The sequence below is a fragment of the Dromaius novaehollandiae genome, chromosome 21 (assembly GCF_036370855.1).
Source record: "Dromaius novaehollandiae isolate bDroNov1 chromosome 21, bDroNov1.hap1, whole genome shotgun sequence".
Lineage (NCBI taxonomy): Eukaryota > Metazoa > Chordata > Aves > Casuariiformes > Dromaiidae > Dromaius > Dromaius novaehollandiae.
In genome coordinates this window covers 2,113,747-2,133,549 of record NC_088118.1, presented here as the reverse complement: position 1 = coordinate 2,133,549, position 19,803 = coordinate 2,113,747, and the positions used below count along the sequence as shown (strand labels likewise).

General features: G+C 41.4%; 1 protein-coding gene across 16 annotated transcripts in view; it reads left to right on the top strand.

Annotated features, from left to right (window-relative positions):
• Window positions 1–19,803, top strand: part of TTC12 (tetratricopeptide repeat domain 12) — a 66,466-nt gene that overhangs the window by 10,343 nt on the left and 36,320 nt on the right. For 10 of the 16 annotated variants that reach the window (XR_010392483.1, XR_010392481.1, XR_010392480.1 and 7 more), the window contains 9 exons: window positions 451–543; window positions 1,118–1,181; window positions 2,175–2,309; window positions 2,836–2,937; window positions 3,616–3,684; window positions 4,545–4,646; window positions 6,019–6,118; window positions 13,830–18,336; window positions 18,926–19,162. Coding sequence is in view for 9 of the 16 variants with exons in the window: in XM_026118522.2 (XP_025974307.2) it covers window positions 451–543; window positions 1,118–1,181; window positions 2,175–2,309; window positions 2,836–2,937; window positions 3,616–3,684; window positions 4,545–4,646; window positions 6,019–6,118; window positions 13,830–18,336; window positions 18,926–19,162 (5,409 nt within the window). In the remaining 7 variants the exon portion in view is untranslated. Of the gene's footprint in view, window positions 1–450; window positions 544–1,117; window positions 1,182–2,174; window positions 2,310–2,835; window positions 2,938–3,615; window positions 3,685–4,544; window positions 4,647–6,018; window positions 6,119–8,316; window positions 8,543–9,518; window positions 9,905–13,829; window positions 18,337–18,925; window positions 19,163–19,803 lie in introns of those variants that run through there. The other 6 variants (XM_026118529.2, XM_064524218.1, XM_064524217.1 and 3 more) reach the window with 5 other exon arrangements.

Genomic DNA, 19,803 nt, shown 5'->3' with positions numbered 1-19,803 from the left:
TGTTGCATTTGCTCAGTCTGTTCTTTGCAGCCATTCAAGTATCAACACTCTGACCTTCCTTGCATGTGTTTATAATCTGTTGAAAGCTGAGTACTGGGCTGATTGTGTCCTCTGTCCTGACTCCTGCATTCTGCTTATCTCAGGTGTGTTGTGAAGCTTACATGCTGATGAAATGTTTTAACACTGATGGATACTGGTACATATCTGTTAAAATTGGTGCAGTTGTGCAAGGAAGTAGAATTTTGCAAGAGCATCTAGTGCCAAGACCTTGTTGCAATGGCAATTAGGTGACTGAATATGTTTGGAGGATCTAGTATATGCAACTTGGCTGAAATCCTGCTGAACTGAAAGGAATTTAAGATTGCAGATTGCATTGGTGCACTTAAATTGCAATTTTGATCCTTAATTAAACCAAAGCTGATGAAAGTTTGTATGTTTTTTTTATAACAGGTGGCTACAGGTTTTGATGATGTTTGTCAACAGCCCTGATGCCAGGGCTAGCAGAGCCATGAACATACTGACTGATCTAACCAAAGAGGAAAAGTAACTTGCATTTCATCACTTATTTCTGGAAAGTTGTGCTTTGAAACACACTGAATGACCTTATCACTGTCTAGACACTAAGGGCAAATTGCAGAGCTGTACCCTGAATGCTCTTTTGTCCCATAGACAAAGAACCACTTCACATGGGTACTAGTAGATAAGAAGCTTTGGAAATGAAAGGATTTCTGTATTTTCTAGTCCTTCTGAAACAAAGACCTGTAATATATTTCTGTGGCTGATGCAAACTCATGCCATCAGGTTTGCCCAAGTGTAAGTTGGAACAAATTTGACTTACTAGTTTACATCAGAAGGAAGTCTTTATTCATACCTAAAGAGGATATTGAGAAAACGAATATACTTGCTTATTTAAATTATCCATGCTATTTTAAACATCTCCAGCTAGGACTTAGTTTCTGTACCTAGACCGTTTGTCAGCAGTAAAGTTGTTTAACTTGTCTTTTTGTTGCTGTTGTGTTGGCTTAGTTTGTGGGTTGGTTTTTTTTTTTTTTTTTTTTTTTTTTTTTTTTGCCTAAAGATATAAGAGTTTGATTATTGCTTTCTTTATCCTCAACAGTTTCAAAACCCAGTGTCGCATGAAGTTTTCCACAGATGTTTTACCTTTATTCAGCCAGTTGCTGGTATGAAAGATCTGTTCCTGTATTTCTTGGTAACTTTTGTACAATGTCTTTCATAACCATTCTTTCCAGTTTCACTGCCACTTGCTTACAGATAACTGGATTTCTTGTACCTACAGAACTAGATGAAATATGGTAACTCCTGTAGTTCTACCACAGAGGAGTTAAGTCATAGATCTTCCTTGGGAAAATGTTCTTCTTGGTCCCCAGTACTTAGTGCTTGGCTTATACCCAGTACTGGCTTTATAAACAGTGAAAACTCTGGACTGTGTTGCAGAGTCCCACTGATAATCTGTCAGGTCAGGATTTCATCCCTTAACTTTGCTTTAGACTGTTTTTGTTGGAACTTTAATGCACTGTCACTAACTGCTTGCATCTTGGATAGTGACTTTTCTTAATCTGATGGTTAAAAGATGACAGGTCACAAATGAAGTAAGTTTGGTGGTTCAGGTTCCTTCACTGGCTATCATTTATTTGCACTACACACATGTTTACAGTACTGTTAGTACAAAAACCTGTCTTCAGGCAGAGGAGAGATGATACAGGACATGAGTTCTGTTGCAGAAAGGCAGTTATAGGTATAGCTGGGAAGTAAAATACTTGTCCATTTTTCCAAATGAGCATGAAGAAAATGCAGTAATAACAGCTTTTCTTCACTGCTTGCTGTTCTCTCAGTCTAAGCAAACCTTACTGCAGTTATGACTACAGAAGCTGTTAGGTTCTGTGACCCCAGTACGTGACAGTGGACAATATTTGCAGTCTGAGATCAGGGACCACAGAAATCCTTTCTTCAGCCATGTGAATTTTTCAAAACAGGCTCAGAGGTTTTAGTTGTGAAAATGAAGGTAACTTGCAAACTTTGGACAGTTTGGATTTAATGCAAATAAGAATGATTCTGGAATCCTAGTTTCCATTGCCAGAGGGGTAGGAACACTGATTTGTTGTTTCCTTCTCATTTGTTCATAAAACTGTTATTCTGCTCTTCTGTTTTTTTAGACCTCTGCCAAGCTGGTGAACTGGACAGCCCTTGCCCATTGTATTGGCATCATGGGGGATCTGTGCGCAGATGTAGTCATGCGAAAGCAGATGGCTGATTGCCAAGAGTGCTGGCAGGCCTGCTTAAAGCTTGTGGTAAAGAGACTTGAACCCCCAAAACAGTGTTTTCAGACTCATTTCTTGTGGAAATGACGGTTGTGTGATCCTGTTTGTCTGCCTTCCCTAATAGCTCTGAACCCTTAACTGATACCCTTCAAATCTGACAAATGGATAAAGGTTTCAGCTGTCCATTGTTCACATAAGTTGAGTTGGTAGGTGGGTGGAGGAGTGAGGTCACATCAGTGGTCCCTTTCAGGGTAAGGATGCAGTATGAATTTGGTCTTTAGCAAGCAAAGAATTCAGTGTGGGAAAACATTTTCTGAATTGTCTATATATCAGTAGTCTCAGTTGGAGTGTACAGCTTTAGACACCTATGTCAACCATAAGAACAGATTTGTGTGAAAGGGGCTTCATTAGCTCTGGTGCTCATAATACTCTTTATTTTCCCTGGAGATCATGGTGCATCAGAGGAGCACTTTCCAGTACATAAGCACACAGTAGACTGGGGAATACACATTCTGAACTTTTGAATTGAATGTACTCTTCTCCCCTCTGTGTATAGGATGAATGTCTTGGTGGCAGTGCACCCAAATACCATGAGTGCTTGTTTGCAGTGCTGGGCCTAATAATGAACTTACTGCTTGAATCAAATGAAGCCATCCAGGTAAACAAGATGTATAAATGTTCTTTAGTAGCCTTCTTGCTTTAATTACTTCCCTGGAAATTTAGAATTGCTTGAGCGGTTACAGCATCTTTCTCCCTTATTACTGTAAATGGGCCTGATGCAAAGCCACTGATGTCATAGCAGAACATTCAAATAGAGTAGGAGACTGGTGGAGAGGGGATGATCATGGAATATCATGAACCTTGCAGTATGCACAGGGGAGGAGAGCTTGGCTGTGCTGTACAGATTTAGAGCCCTATTTCATTTCAGATGTGGTGAGGAACTTCAAGACTACCAACACTGGGTTTTACTGTTTAGTTAATTTTAAAAAAACTTTTTTAGTGTTTAAGGTGATCATTAAGGGTAGTTGACATTTTGAGAAATCTGAAAAGTATGTTTTGTTTTGAATCAGTCTCCAGTTACTGGATAGCTGCAGATGCTTAGCATATTCCAAAATTATGTAAAACTAAACATTTCATCAAGAAGGTAAAATTTTTTAAATTACATAAGGGTGCTGAAAAGTTAGTAACTTACTGCCATGTGTCCTTTAGAGTCTCCATTGGGTTCTTTCCTGGAGGCTAACTTTCCTTTCTAGCCCATCTCTGCTCTAACATTTCACTTGGTCACTTGGACCTGAAGCAGTCAGCTGGGCATGAATTTTTCACATTGTTTTTTCAGTATTTTGCTGTGGATGTAAGCAGGAGATGCATGCCTCTCCTCAGCAGTAAGGATGGAAGGATTGTGACAGTAAGTCGGTATCAGTGGACTAAAAAGAATGTATTAGCTGACTTGAGCTGGGTTCTTCAGGGCAAACTACTGCTCTGTGCAAGTCTTTTGGAAGTTTGCACGTTAGGCTTTGAAGCCTAAGAAAAATATGTGCAATTGTTATCAGTTAAAAAAAAAAAATACCACTTGTATTGCTCAGTTTTTAGTACTGTGTTTGATACAATAGGGTTCTCCATGTTCCCTTGAAATCTATTTATAGAAATTCTTACAAATCATTTGATCTTAGGATGGTTTTCATTACAAAACTCTTTTCAAAGTGTTAAACAAATCAACCTAGAAGCAAAGGAACAAGAGCAATTTGGGTGTTTAACAGCTGTTTCTTTTTACAATTCTTGCATGTGAATCATTCCTAGGAGATTGTACTCCCATTATTGTGTGTGTAACTCCCACAGAGAGCAGTTCTCCAAGGCAGATTGATAGGAGTATATGTGGTCTGAAATGGGAGTGCTATGGCCTCTAGCTGAACTTCTATGAACAGTTCTTTCCTGTTCTGCTTGCATCTACTTTGGCTTGATACCAGCCGTGTTGAACTAGTTTCTCCTGTGAATTTGTTTCGATGAACAAATATGTGAGGAGCTGTCCTGATCTTGGTTTAGTCTCCCCTCTACACTGAGCCTTTAGAAGTTCAGAGTTCAGTCTCCAATAAGAGGAGGAGCAATGTCCTAAAGATGTTATGTTCATTGTATTTCTGTAAATTTTTCTTCTTATCACTTTATCTACTTTGGTTTTACTCTGACAGCTGCAAAAAAATTTGAAAACTCCTAACAAAGTTGTTTGGACAAATAAACCTAACTTTCCTTTTCTCTCATATTCTTGTTAAGAGAGCCATTGGAGTGCTCAGTCGCATCCTGCCAGCATCCTCCTTGGCAATAGAAGAAGTAGTGAAAGGAGGAGTGGTGAAGAAAATGATCAAATTCCTGAAAGTAAATTAACTTAAATTTCACATTATTCTACTTTTATAGTCCCCAAAGAAAGCCAGCCAAAGTTGCCCCTGTGTTTAGCCTCCTGTCCCAAGGAAAAAGACTCAATTACTCTGCACCTGCGCATCATGTTGTCCATTGTGTCAGAGGGCCTGTGCTCTCAGATGTAATTTTAAGGAGTTATGAGAACAGGCAGCCAGGCAGTGGGGAGAGACCTTATTAGTTCCCTGAGGAGAAGGCATCAAAGAATCATGACACTGCTACCTTATTCTTGTAATCTGTAGCCCGGCTTCTTCAGTAGTTTCCATACGGGCTGGATGTCTGCCCACGCACACAGCTCTACTGAGAAGACCTGTAAATTGAGGAATCCACTACTGCAGATCCAGCTTGAGGATTAAAGCTGAAGACTGGGATAGTCTAATTCAGAGTCCTGAAGGGCAGTGGAGCCCTCCTCACTGATTTATCAGTGAGTGCTGAGTCAGGCCAAGGTGCAACTTGTCTCTAAGTGTATACATACCTTAATCTGCAGAAACTGTTTTGCTGTATATCTGTGTGTCAAACTTAATGTGTGTCAGCTCAGCCCTATGTGGATGCTGTAGAATCACTCACTATGATGCACATAAAATTAGCATAGAAGACGGCTATGGCACCCAGCCCAGCTATTGTAACTTGCAAGCATCACAGGAGTTAATAGTTACTTTGAAAGGAAGTGGGCTCCAGAGCATGAGGGAATTGTTTATGTATGATATTGGGAAATGTTTATGTTGGGAAAGAGATGTTCCTGTCTCACTCTGAGCCTGTGTTCTAAGATAGTACTTTATGCTCTCTGTTTATATGGCCAAAGTTCTTAATTTCAATTATCACTGTTAAACTCCAGTAGGCTGAATAATCTGGTGACAGCTTGCATTTCTCCTTTCAAATGACTTATACATTTTTCAGTATTGTGCAGGGCAGAGTCAGCTTCATAAATACACACACTCTAAAGTTTCTTTACTCTGCCCTTTACTGCATAATAAATCTGCTTTAATAGTCTTATTCCCTTATCAGTTATTAATTTTTGACAATACTCCTCTGATGTCAGTTTGCAAAGCACACTTATTCTTGTGGGTGTCCTATTAAAGGTCAGGTTATTATAGCATGAAGGTCTGAGTCACTGAAGGTCTGTGTCTGAGCACAGTCATGAGCTAATGTATTTATAGAGTTGGAGGGGGAGCCAAGATGTATACTCTACAAAGGTCTTAATTTGGTATTTGTGCTTAGGCATAATATCTAAATATCTTCATGGTACCTAGGCTATTCTCTGTGCTTGAGAAAGCTGGGGTATGAACTGTATGCTTTTTTTTAATGTGTGTGCTTTATTCCAATAAAAATCTAGGCTGGAGGACAGATCACATCCAGTTATGCTGTGAAGACCCTTTGCATCTGCACAAAAAGTAACAGTCAAGCTCAAGAAGAGGTGGTGAAGTCAGATAAAAGTAAGTGACAACTTCACTAATTAGAGACTGAATGTGGAGATGTAAGCATCATCTGAACACTTTCTGCCCTTTTCAAACAACTGAATGTCGATTTACTCCTGCAAGACTCTTTTGCCATGTTTTTTCCTGTAATAGTGCTTAATGAGCTTTGACTCTGTGTGTAGATGGAAATATGAGCATCAGATAATGAGCCTGAGTTATAGAAACTGCTTTAGTAAAATGGCTTGATGCATTTTTTTTCAGGGCTATAAATCTGTACATTTTGAAAATACTGCTTGTTAATTGTAACAGAGTAGGGCACTATTTCCAGAAGTTAGTAGCTGAAAGAAGGTATTTCATTTAGATACCTGAGTTCCAGTGGCTGAATTTGTTAATAATTTCCTTCAATTTTATGTGGAAATTTTTCCTGATATTAAAAGGAAATGGGTGTGGAGGAAGAGTAATAATACCAAACAGGTGTCTGGGTATTTTGAGTTATTAATATTTGTTCTAGTTGTGCGGAGCAACACTATTTAGATTGCTTTAAAATCTGGGTTTAATTAGTGCTAAAGTGATTACAGCTAAGAATGCGTATGTTTTATCTGGATAGCTGAATCTGTCAAGAAACTGTCAGCTTGTGTGGTTCGGCTGGAACCGTAAGGATTTTAGCTTGTTGAAAGCCTCTCAGAGCATCATCTTCCTCTTGTATATTCCATGTCAATGTCACTGTTATCTGTAGATGAAGCTTTCATTTCCTTGGATTAGCAATGACACTTCACTGTGAGTCTTCCCACCAAAACTCACTCTGGGTGTTTATCTTGGCAAACTGAGATGACAAAAACAGTGGCTCTTCACAATGCAGATGCTGTCCTGCTGCTATTAGCCCTTTGGAGTCAAGCTTTGGTACTATGACATTACATTGCATTCCAGCTGGGCCAGTAAGTTCAGCTTATTCACCAACAACTAACTGCTGGTACACTATCGGAGTCTGGGGCAACCCTGCCTTTTCAGAAGTTTTTTGGTTTTTTGGGTTTTTTTTTTTTTTGCAGCAGGAAAAAAGGGGGAAGTGTGATATGATTAGGTAGAACAGATGGGGCTACAAAATGAAATGAAAGTGGACTTATGTAACCCCAGGGAAACTTCCTGCATGTGAAGGCCATGGCTGTATTTTATTCTGAAAGCAGCAGCTCTAAATGGTACTAAATTCTGTGGCCTGAGGAGATGTTTCTACTGTTTACAGATGCCAGTAATAGCCATACAATTCTCTATCAAGAGTATAGACCAAATACTCTGCTCCTGTACATTGGTATAAGTTACTGGAGTAGATGGAACTGAGCTGATTCATGTTAGGTAAAGAGATGTAAAGCTTTATATTTTTTTTCTTCCATCTAGTCTTTCCAAAATAACACTTCTGTCTTAACAGATGTAGCTTGGTGCTGTAGGTGCTCTACTCTGCTTGCCCTACTAGTATGGTGGGGTATGAGGGGTTGATTTTTAAGTTGATTTTTAAGATCTCTTAGTCTGCAGGCAGCAAAGGTGGCATGTTCAGTTTCAGGGGAATGTTTAAGAAATGGAGAAACAGAAATTCCATGCTGAAGAACCTTATAGAGTAAAGAACCTCTCTGTTTTGTGAGGATGGCATCTAAGCAGGAGAACCTGAGGCAGCATCCTGGATCCAGAATCTTGCTAGGAAACTACCACACTCTTCCAGGCTTTCTAGAAAAATACCCCTTTAGGCATGCGGCTTTTTAGGCACGCAGCTTTTGCTATGGGAATAAAATGGCCTGGGATCTAGTGCCATTGATCTGCATTTTATAGGTTTGACAAGTCTGTTTTATTTTTCCAGAGACCAAGTGTTTATGCTTAGCTTTGTAATCTGATCTGTCCCAAGAACAAGCCTTTTGCAATGTTTTTCTTGTATTGCTTGCCTCACGTGTACTTAAATCCTTTAATTTAAGTTTTCTTTTCAGTTCCTTGAGCTCTTGTTATTTCCATAGGAATAGGTGTCACTCTTCCAGCCAGCTGTACTTCTCCTGACTGTTCTAATTATTATAGTATTGCTTAATAGCTATGCACAAGTAATTGCCACACTGCCCAGCCACATGTTGCTGAGATACAGGATACTGAAACTATTACCTGAGTTGAGGTAAAGGCAGGAGAAAATGTGAATGCTGTGTGAGCACTTCTGGGCGTATCCTGTGCAGTACTCTTTCTCCCAGGGTTTGGTGTGCTGCTGAAGCTCTTGGACTCAGAGAATGAAATGATTGTGGGAAATGCTGCTTTATGCCTTGGACAGTGCTTCGTAGTTCCTGGAGCAGCGACATCTTTACTGAATTCCAATGTTGTGATGATTTTGTTGAAACGTGCTGGTGGTGATGCTACAAACACTTCGGTGCAGGAGAATGCAGCGATTGCTCTGGGGAAGCTTTGTGTTGCTGAACCAAGGTATTGTAAAACAGACTTTGTTCTCATGTGCCATGCAGTGATTACTAGGTGAGAATGCTTGAACTGACATGGGAACCTATTTGGCAACTAGAGGCCAGCGGGGAAAAACTGGGGGATCCAGTAACACCTAACTAGTGTACTCAGTTTTACTTGTAGAGCAAGCAGGTACTGGGGAGAAATAAGCAGTTCAAATAAATATCCTATGAAATCTATCACCCTTCTTTGAACTGGAATTCCCACTTGTGGTGCTGTCCCCAGAGTCCTGCCTTAGAATTCCTGTGTTGTTATTTGGCTTGCTTAAATGGTTTTTGGAAGGTCATTTTGCATTGTTTTCTGATGTTACTTTTGCTGGAAGAATGGAAGGAAGGAGAGTGATGTTACATGTTTGTAGGGGTCAAAAATGAGAGCAAAACAAAAGTATAAATGTCAGCAAAGAATGTCTGTGCTGCTGCCTGCCAAGAGTATGCCAAGTCCTAGCTAGAGGCAAACTGTCAATTGCGTATTGAATTGCATTCCAGACAGAGGAACTGAGTTTGTTCCAGCATATTAATATACCTCCTGAACTACTACACAGAAGTCTAGGGATTATGTGTAGCTTTAAAAGTTTGAGAACCTTGCTTCTGCTTGTGGATGGACTTCCCAAATTAGCAGTGAAGAAAGTAACTGCTCTGAGATTTGCAAAACACTCCTGAGAAATGAAAAATCAAGAACTTTGTTTTGCTGGTTTTGTTAATTTGAAATATCACCTGTTTAAACACTTATGCCAAGTATTTAGAACTCTTGTTTTCTGTTTTGTGGGGAATAGTAATCTGGAAACTATTTCTCATCCTTCTTTTAGGAGGATTTGATTGTAGCACTAAACATCCCTGACAGTTTGGGTGTGGGATGTAGCAGAGCAATGGAAGCTTACAGTTCTTGTTTGTTCAGTCTTATTATCTCAGCATCTTATCCTTCCTTTCCGTGTTGGTCTTTTCAGGCATATTTTTCAACTGCGGGAGCTCAATGGAATGGCCATTCTGAACTCCTCTATGAAATATGTGCATAGTGTTTGAAGTCCTGAAGAATGCTTCAATACATGCTGTTAATATCATTTGCTGTTGAGTATTGCTGCTTCATTCTTGAATAAAACTAATTTGTAGGATTTTTCAATCCCTTTTAAAATTTTTTGCTGTTCCTCCATAGAAGCAAGTGAAACTGTATCAATACAAATATAAGAAGAAAAGTTCATTTATATTCTAGGCTAACAATTAAAGATATGAGCTTGCATTGGACTTGTTTTTGCTGTGATAAATGATGATGCCATTTGTTACTGCAAGTTCTTTGCTGTTGAATCATATTAAAAGCTAAGCGATGTTAGACCAATGGCTTGTCTAGTCTACTTTCATGTGTACCTGTGTATCAGAAGTACCCTGTGTTTCAGAAGACAATCTAAATATTCCCCTACCCTACAACTGTGGAGTGAACACCACTTTGAAGAATCCTTTTCCCCACTTGCTGTCCACCAGTGGCTAGACTATGCTTCAGGATAGTATGTGTGATACCCCTTGCTTTGCTTAAACCTGTGGGCGCTCATATTTACCTGCTTAAGTATTTTGGTCTCTCATTTCACTAAGTGCTCAGTCTCAGTGGTGTCTTATGGCAGTGAGGTTTACAGATGAATTATGGGTTGTCTCTCCTAGCATTGTTGTATTTACTGTCTTAGTGAAATTAATCAGATTCCTTTTGTCTTTTTTTTGTGTGGTGTCAGAACAGTAGTTGACTTTCCTGATTCTAGGTACTTTGTCATGGCCCCTGGTATTCATCCCTGATATTCTGTATGGTCATTCATTAATTAAATAATAACACAAATGGCACATTCTTCTAGTGTCTGTGATGAGAGGTTGATAATGAATTAATAGTAACTGCAAATGTAACTTGGAAAGAAAGCCAGTAATGCATTGCTCTTACCTCTTACATATTGTTCCAAAAAGGCAGTTTAAACCTTGTGAGTAAGAGGTCGGTCTGAAAAGGCTGGTTTCTGCACTAAAGCATAGTGGCTTTATTGCTGAAATTTACTGTCAGCCATAAAACAGAGAGCCTTAGAGTCAAGGTGAAGCACAAGGAATACACATTAATTGTCTGTGAATCATAAAAACACAGCTTTAGCTGGTGTTTAAGACCTTCTGGAAAGCATATCTAGTGAGGACTCTATGGTGGTGGTGTTGACAGAAGAGCAGCTATAGTACTGGTGGCTGAAGGCTGTTGAATTTAACAAATAGGCTCTTTACAAATAAGCAGATGCACATGATCTATAGTATAGATTATCCTATATATAATGTAGAGAAGTGCCCTTTCAGGGCATAAGCAGTCTGCAAAGACAGAGTAATACTACTCTTTCCCTTAGAATTATTCCTCTGGTTATAATTGTCAAGTTTCATGCTGTTTAGTCCTAACAGTTCCAATTCCAGTATCTACTGATTTATTGTGCTGCTTCTTATCTGTCAGTGTGATATGGATTGAACTGTAAATCACAATTTAATTACAGTACCTAGGACACAAGATATTGTCTGTTTTAGTCTAGATAACACAGTAATATAGACTTGGCCTCACTGCCAGCTGTACGAAGACAGGATAGGGAAGGCAATGTTTAGGCTATCAGCCAGAGGAATAAGCTGAGTAAAACTTGGAAAGGTGGAACTTCTGGAAACAGCCTTCTTGTTAAAAATCAATTGATGCCAACTGGTGCGGGCTTTTTTTGTGGGGGGTGGGGGTGGGGGGAGACAGATTATTGGTTGCTGTCTGGCCTAAGCTGTTATAAAGTAACCCAATACCCTGCCCATCCAGAACAAACACTGCAAATGCCCATTGCTAAAAGACAGCAGTGACTCCTTGGCCGGCAGCTACCTGTCTGAATATACTGTTATTGGGCTGACTCAGGAGCTGCTTCACGAGATGCAGGAAAAATTTCCCATCTTTATTTTGTTTGCAGCTGAACTACTGGATTTGTCTGGTGAGTGATGCATTTAGTTTTAACCTCAAGTGCTGTCTTCCTGCCGCCTTCTCCTACAGTATTTGTGAAGGAAAAACTGTTAGATGTTTTGCCATCAGTCTCAGGTGTGTGATGACAGTGAGATGAGGGACCAACTATTCTGTTTGTACAGCTGTTCTGGAAGGCTCAAGATATTGAATTAAATGATTTCTGTTATGGGAGTGTTAGTGACTCCAAATCGGGGCCCAGTTGTGCTACGTACCCAAGCTAAGAGACAGTCCATGACCTAAAGAGTGTGCTCACCTTTGGCTGGGGGGAAAGCAAAAATAAATAAATCAAGGGGGGGGGGGGTGACTTATCACGTAGTAGGTTAATAGTGGAACGGAGGATCTAATTCATCTGCTGAACTCTGGTTTACAGTCCAGTTTTCTGGGCACCATTGTTCCTATTTATTACTTTAAGCAAGATCTTCCCTCTTCACTGTGCAGTAGCACATTGTTCTGCATTTTTCTCTAGAAACAGCTGTCTTGCCAAATATTTCTGACGGCTTGAAATCAATGATGAGTCTGTAATGCTGTCATGCTTCAAATGAGTTCTTGGGGCTGCTGTCACTCACAGCAGGAGACCAGTCAGTCTTTGCTTTCTACCTCATGTTGTCTGTTTATGAGCATACCCTGCAAGCATTCATAAATTTAACTTGGCTCATGAAAGTAGTCTTGTGTATTTTAATCAGGACTTGAGTAAACTCTTGAGTAAAGATAAGCTTGGCTGCATTCAAAGAGTATTCTATCTGTCTTGTAATTCTGGTCCTTGTTTTTTTTTCTTTATGCACCTTTTTTCCCATGCAAAGATGTGTTGGTGTCTATTTATAACACTTGCTCTATCTGAGACCTTGATTCAGTTAAGTACTTGAGACCTTGATTCAGTTAAGTACTTGAGACCTTGATTCAGTTAAGTACTTGAGTTTGTCTGTACCATTTCTTGCATTTCTTCAAGTTCAGGCCAAACTGCGGGAGTTCTGTTTTCCTGTACAAAATGACAATTCAGACTATTTTATACATGTAATGCCATCTCCATCATCTGTTAACTTCTGTTTCTTTTTTTAGCAATAAACTAGTTTTTTGGCTTCCCTTTATATTAGTTTAGCTTGCTTGTAACTAACCAAAGTAGTACCAGTTCATCAAATGACCACAGAGAAGCTGTCAAGGCACAACTCTCGGACATGACCCCCTGGGATGCCATCTGAATTGCAGCTGGCTGACCTCTGCTTTGTCTTTGTCAAAAGCACAATTTAACTACATACCAAAATCACCTCTTAGCTTTTCTATACCTGTATTTGCTGGCAGGTGCCTAGGGGGAAATGCTTAAACTTTTGTGGGGAGGAAAATACATTAATATTTCAGCCCATGGTCAGCAAGCATGCTTAGGAATGTGGACCCTGTAAATGTGAAAGAGAAAAAAAAATCTGTTCATAAAACAGTAGCCATTTCAGTCATGAGTCTGCCTCTAAAATGGCCAAGTGTCTGCTTTTGATTTGAGAATTTAGAAGCAGAGAGGTTACTGTATTCTGCTTTGTGTCACTTAGGCAAAACACAACAGCTTCATACTGCAATGGTACTGAACCTCATGTAGCCTGTTCCAAAGCTTCCTCAAGCTAAAAGGTTGTGATGATGTCCTAAGTTTAGGAGAAGGCTATTGTGCAATTTGTAAGGCTAGTGTACCTGTTTTAGGGTTCGGTTCTTAAAAAGGGAACTTTGTTTTCAGTGTCTTTTTCTGCCTCTGATTTCTGAGACTCAGTGGAAACAGGACAATTACAGGTGGCCTGGTCAGCCAGCATAAATCAGGAAACTCAGCATAGGATTGGGATAATGGGAGAGGAGGAGTGATTAAGGAGGGCCAGGTGAGTGAGCTCTTTAATGTATGTTTTAATCTTGCTTTGCTTTTTAAGATTTGCCAGCCTGGCCCTGAGCAGCCTTAGGGCTTCATTCTCCCTGCATCTTAGGCTGCCATTCGTGCCTTTGAACAGTTAAGATAAAGGGTTCTATTCTGACTGGTTAATCTTTTGCATCAGTAGGGTGCAGGTATGAAGTGTCATCTTTACATGATATTGAATGTAAACAGCTAGAGATCATATTTATAGCAACTGGCCTTAAGAATGGCAGTGCCAGAGGTGCTGGTCCTCCCTTTTGTATGCTTCTGAATGGAACTAGTGGCTACTTAACTTTCCACTTCTCTTTCAGCCTGTTGCCAAGTGCTGCTGCAGACTATTAAAAGCTGATGTACAGTAAAGAGACACAGGGCTTGTTTTCTGTTCATTAGGTGCCTCCAGAAATGAAGAGCATGGCAGTGAACTGTTAGACCAGAACTTTCCTGGAGAAGCCCAACTGAGAGCTGAGAGCAGCCCAGTGACCAGTGAAGTGCTTTCCATTACAGAAGATAATTTAGACGAGGTGACCTTTGATTTTCAGACTCCAGCAGTTGACTCTACCACTGAAGTGACAGCTGACTTCATTCCTGTGCAAACAGAGGAAGCTGCGAAATTATCGGCTGTGGTGCCTAAAGGATTGGCTAGACATCTGGGGGGTGCTTATCAATTGCAGAAAGAAGCAGCAGCTTTAAAATTCCAGGATGGAGGCACATTTCCTAGCAGGCTTTTGAGTAGCCCAGGCCTCCCTATCTCAAGGCAAGGATCACAGTCAACCAGGCACCAGGAGCAGCCAAGCAAGTCATTACCAGGTAAACCAGAAAGAGAAAATAATACTGAGCCCAGTATTAAACCTCCCAGCTCTGGTGCTGGTTTGCCCCAGCCCAGTCACAGTGGGGGTATGCGTCAAGATTCTCTGGAGTTTGCAGCTGTCTTTTCTATTCCTGCTATCAAGCAGACAGAGGTGCCAAGTCCTAAAATGTCTCTTTTGACTTCAACAGTCAATTTCCATACTCCAAGAAAAGAAGCAGCAGGCTCTCCATTTTCTAGCACAGTTAAGATGGCTCTTGAAAGTGCTAGGGTGGATTGGTTACCAACATTAACGCCTTCAGCTAGCAAAAGGCTGAAAGACACAAATGTAGAAGGCCAGCCTGATAGCAAAGCTGGTGTCACACCTGCATCCCTGAAGAAGATTCAAATTGTGGATGCTAGAGTTACAACTCCTGCATTCTTTCAAAAGCCAGCCTCAGGGAACCTTGATGCAGTCTACTCTAGAATGATGCAATCAACTGCTGTCCAGTTTTCCCCTACTTTCTCTCTGAAGGAAGAAACAACAGACAGTAAAGCCAGAAACTCAAAAGCAGCTGAAATGAAGGGCTCTAGATCCCCAAGCCAGCTGCCTGCTCTCCAGACACTCCCACAGGGCAATGTACACTCTTCATTATTGATGCCTCTGGAAACACTAGTTAATAGTGTCTTAATTCAATCTTCATTTCAAGGGCCCAGGAAAACAACTGATAGATCACAGTCCTTCTCTTTGTCCCAGACTCTGAACTGTACTAAACATGTTTCTCAAGGAACCAAGAGCAGCTCTCAAAGTGGAGTGCTAGTTTTGCAAGGTGATGCTAATCATCAGACAATTACTAGGAAACCTGAAACAGCTGGATCCCCTTCTGCTAACTCATTCCCATTAAGCCAGTCACAGATGTCAGAGTTAAAATTTTCCCAAACTACTAGAGAGAGAGGAGTAACACCTGCCTTCTTTCCAGGTACATCTACTTTTGTGAATGCAGGCCTTCAGCCTCTAAGCACATTTGATTCTGTTCATGCAGGACATCAGCCACCAGCTACATCTGCTCCTGTTTATGCTGGATTGCAGCTAAGGGGCGTCTCTACTTCTGCCAAGGAGGGATTTCATGTACAGATTTCATCTGCTTTTACTAGTTCTGGGTCTCAGATTCAAGCCACTTCTACCCATCCTGGATCTCAGGAAACCTTCCCTATGAAGCTACATATGAGCACGGTGAAAGACTCCAAGGGAAAGACAAGTCTGTCGCATCAGATAGATAAGGCTGGTTCTCCCGAGCTGGGTCCACAAGCTAGCACAACCTCCAGCCCCCCTGGATTGTATGATGACAGTAACCAGAAAGTTTCTCTTCATGGCTTTATTTCTTCAGCCTCACAGAACCAGCAACCTGGCAGCCTAGAATCTTTTCCTCCAAAATTGGCCTTGCTCCACACACAAGGAAGGCAGCCCAGCTCAACAACAGCACATCCTGAACCGGTGGTGCCCAGTGGCTCTCATGAGATCCTGGCACATGTGGCACAAGCACTAGTTCAGCAGTCTGGTATGCTGGATGATACAGCTGCCAAAAACCTCAGTGACTTTAGAGTCAATCAACTTACAGTCCTACCATCATCCCAGTATTTGTCTTTTCTGCTTAGAAACAGTAATGGCATAATGTGCTTGCAGCCCATGCAAGACTCTGCTCTGCCTACAGGATTCCCAAACACCAGTATTGGGACTCTGGTTTCCATTCAACAAATGCTGGCAGCATCCAATTCTTCAGCATTAGATCTTGTAAACTTAAAAAATCTGAATCTTTCTAGCTTAATTCTGGTTAAGCCTGTATTTATCCTTTTGCCTACTGAGACACCAGAGTTCCAGATACCGCGTTCTCCTGAAGGTGAGGATGACCACAAAACTGTGTTATCTTTTACTAACAAGCAAGATCTGAATTTGGTTACTCCTGAAAGCAGCCACAATATTCCAATGAAAACTAGTTCCTCTTATTCCACTAGTAAGCCTTTGAGGCCTGAAACTACACTCTCTGCTGCTTCTAACCAGTCAGTAGAGAAAATAGAAGTAATTTCTCAGCCAGTGGTGATTAATACAAATTCTACAGCCAGTACTAGTTTATTTCAAGCTGTGACCTCAATATCAAATCACTTGCTGCATCCACTGACAAGGGTTAGCACTACAGTGCAGGCCACCCATCTGCATGGTCTGCCTGAAGAGATTCAGTTATCTGCTCCCTATTCCCAAGACAGCAGAGAGACTGATATCCTTTTGCTTAATGGAGGGTTTGCAGAGCCTCTCACCTCTGCTGTGCCACCATTAGTGTTGTCTACACAGCATAGCCCCTCTCTCTCCCCAAAAGTATTTTTCACAGCTGAAAAGCCAAGCTCTTCTGTAATTTCTTTACTGTCAGCAAAGAGACTCCCTGCTTCTGGAACACCAGCCCAACCTCTGTTTACTGTGGGAAGGACTGTGGATCACTGTCAGCACAGTATAAAACTAATGCTGCAAACAACCAGCCTTCACCAAGGCGTAGTGACTACATCTTCCTCCATCAATACACAGCGCACAAGTTGTTTGAACTTGCGCTCAGCTGGAACCATAAAACACCCATTGAAGATGTCTACAAACATCGTGCCTTTACAGTCTGCTTCACAAAGTGTCCCAAGCATGGCATCACTTCAAAGACTGCCAGCACAAGTACAGTTTGTGCCCAGCACACTGCCAGCTTTCTCAGCGCTTTCACCTGGTAACAACTACAACGATTCAGCAGCAGGAAGCAGTGCCCGTTCAGGAGGAGTCACTGCGCATGCTACAGTGGTACAAACACCCACCACTTCTATAAAACCTCATCTTACTAAACACTTGGTATTTACTCCTACTGTGCCTAAGTCCTTTGTGGTCACAGAGAGACCAACAGTAGCACCCGTGCTTGATCCATTTTTAACCAAGGTCCAAGCAAAAACAGCTGTTTCTGGGAAACTGTTGGCTGCAGTTACGCACACAGGGATACATGCCAAGTCTCCTGCAAGCCTACCTTCATCTGTGTCAACAGATGCCCCCCTGCCATCAGCTCTGAAATATGAGCAAACTAGTCTAGCACCTACTAAATTGCTCTCACGCACCAGCGTGGGAGAAAATGCAAAACCAACTCAAATCAGCACAAGTGCAAGAAAAATAGGAGCTAGTGCACTTTTGGGAACAAGCGTGTCTCTGCCAGCCATGTTTAACACAAGGACACAGCAACCCTCCGCAGCAGTTCTTGGCAGTAAGGTTGCTTTAACTCTGGTACAACCATCTGTGCCTGCAGGATCTGTTGCTCTTGAGAGAGAGCCTAAATTAACACCAAGCACATTACAATCTCCCTCAGCAACGACTTTCCTCTTTACAGCTAAGAATGATCATACGACTGCTTCAGTTACAAAAAAAAAAGTATTTCTTCTGCCAGTGTCAACTATCAGATCTGATCCATACATGGTTCTTCCTACAGCTGCCAAGGTGAACAAAGCAACTGTGGTCTCCCCATCAATAGGGAAGAGTGATGGTGTGTTAATGAAAGAGGAATATTCAGCAGCAACTGGCCGGCTGCCCATTCAGGCACCTGTATTTTCATCACATCAGGCATCAGCAAGTCTACAGAGTCACCCTTTGGAGAAAATATTATTGGTAGATAATACTGAACAACAGCCTGGTCATTCAAATCCTGACACTGGATTCATGCAGGTCACTGGGTCATCTACAACAAAAGTTGTAAACAAGGTTATATATCAGTCACCTGACTTAAATGCAGTAGCTGTCAATGATGCTGAGATGCTTCTAAACCAGTTCCTTCCAAGCCCGCAAAGCCCCTCATATTCTTCTCGGATTCTGGTAGCACTTACACCAGAGAGAAATTCCCTGCCAGATGTTATGAACACTGGACAGTCTGAGAAGCCGTTCTTGAATGCAGAAACAGAGGAGATGTTTAAAACAAATGAAGTGACTGAAGAAGCAGCTGAAGGCTTGGTAACCGTCTTGACACTGCTGGATTCTGAGCCCAGACTACTGCTGAGTGAATCACGCCAGAGAAGTGTTTTGCAGTCAGATGATGTCCTTCTGAATGGGTAATTATCTTAGTGGAGTTGCTGCTACATCTTTATGCTGCATGGTTTGAGGAGGAGGGGGGGAGGCAATATCCAAATTGCTTCATGGGCTCAGTAGCATGGGAAAGCTGTATTGTGATTTTAAAAACTCTTATTTCCTTCTAGATTAACCTCACATAAAAAAGGTGGGCCTTTCTGCATTTCAGATCCTAATACTGCTTTTCAGACCTTTCCCCCCTGCCCCATAGTAGCTTTCCATTCTGTGACTGTCCCCCAGACAAATTCTATAGGTAATTTTGCAAGTGGCAGCATTTAATAGTGCTCATGTAAATGTGCTAGCAAAGAAAACAGATATTCTCACTCAGTAAAACATTTCTAGGCTTCCCTCAGCTCAAATGATTTCATAGTGCAGAGAGGCAGGAGGTGTTTCTAGTCATGGGAATTCAGTCATGCTAGGGTCTACATCTTGTTCATTTGTTTCAACTTATTTGTAAGTTGGACTCACATTTCTGTTTGATTTAATTGAGGAAACAGACTGTAATGTTGTTTTGTTCTTAACAGGCTGCAGAGAATGCCTGGGTCTCATCTTTTCTTCCCTCTTTTCCTTCAGCCATGCAGTTGTGACTGATGTCTGTGGCTCTGATAACTACACTGTACAGATGAGCCTGCGCCCTGCCAGAGAAGCAAGCTCTGAGGTCCGTGGGTCACTGCTTTCCCAGGAGACTTTCCTGGCTTTAATCACTCTGCAGAGTAACAGCAGCCACCCTGTGCTACAAATCCGGTCATGCTGTGTGACCCCTACCACCATGCCAGAGGGACCAGATGCCACATGCTGTTTGTTCCACAGGTCAGACACGGAGCTGCAGGGACGGGCTGGGAATGGGATGAGGATTATCTCAGTCCTTACAGAATGCTTTCCCTTGTGTTCTATAGCTATAGGGAGTCTGTGACTTCTCTGGAGTTAAGATTACACTAAAAGCAGTAAGAATGCATCCAAGGGCGCACTGCTTATTTAGCAGTTTTGTAATCTATATAAAGGGCTTGATAAGGTTTAGGGTCTTTAGGGAAAAAAATCCTTCTACTCCTTTCACCTTTCGATTTTTGTAAATGAGCAGTGGCACTTCTCAGACCGTCTGCATGATCTTGGGCACAACACTCTTCCCTGCAATACATATCCCTGTCGGTGTTTCAAGGATGTTATTGCCTGAACTGTCTGGGTTGGGCACAGAGATACTTGAGGATTAATTAGTTAATGTTTGTAAAAACCCTTTGGGCATGAAATGTACGTTAGAAGTGCTAGGTATTGTTATCATCCATGAAAGAGTTTACTAATTTGCCCATGTTGGCTACAGTGGGAGGTCACCTAAGTAGTGCTTCTGAATCTACCTAGATCAGGGAATGATTATCATGCTATGGAAGCCTTTTTAATGGCTTTAGCAAAATCAGCTTCGCATAAAAAATTCTGCTGCTCTGGGACTGTGGCTTCCA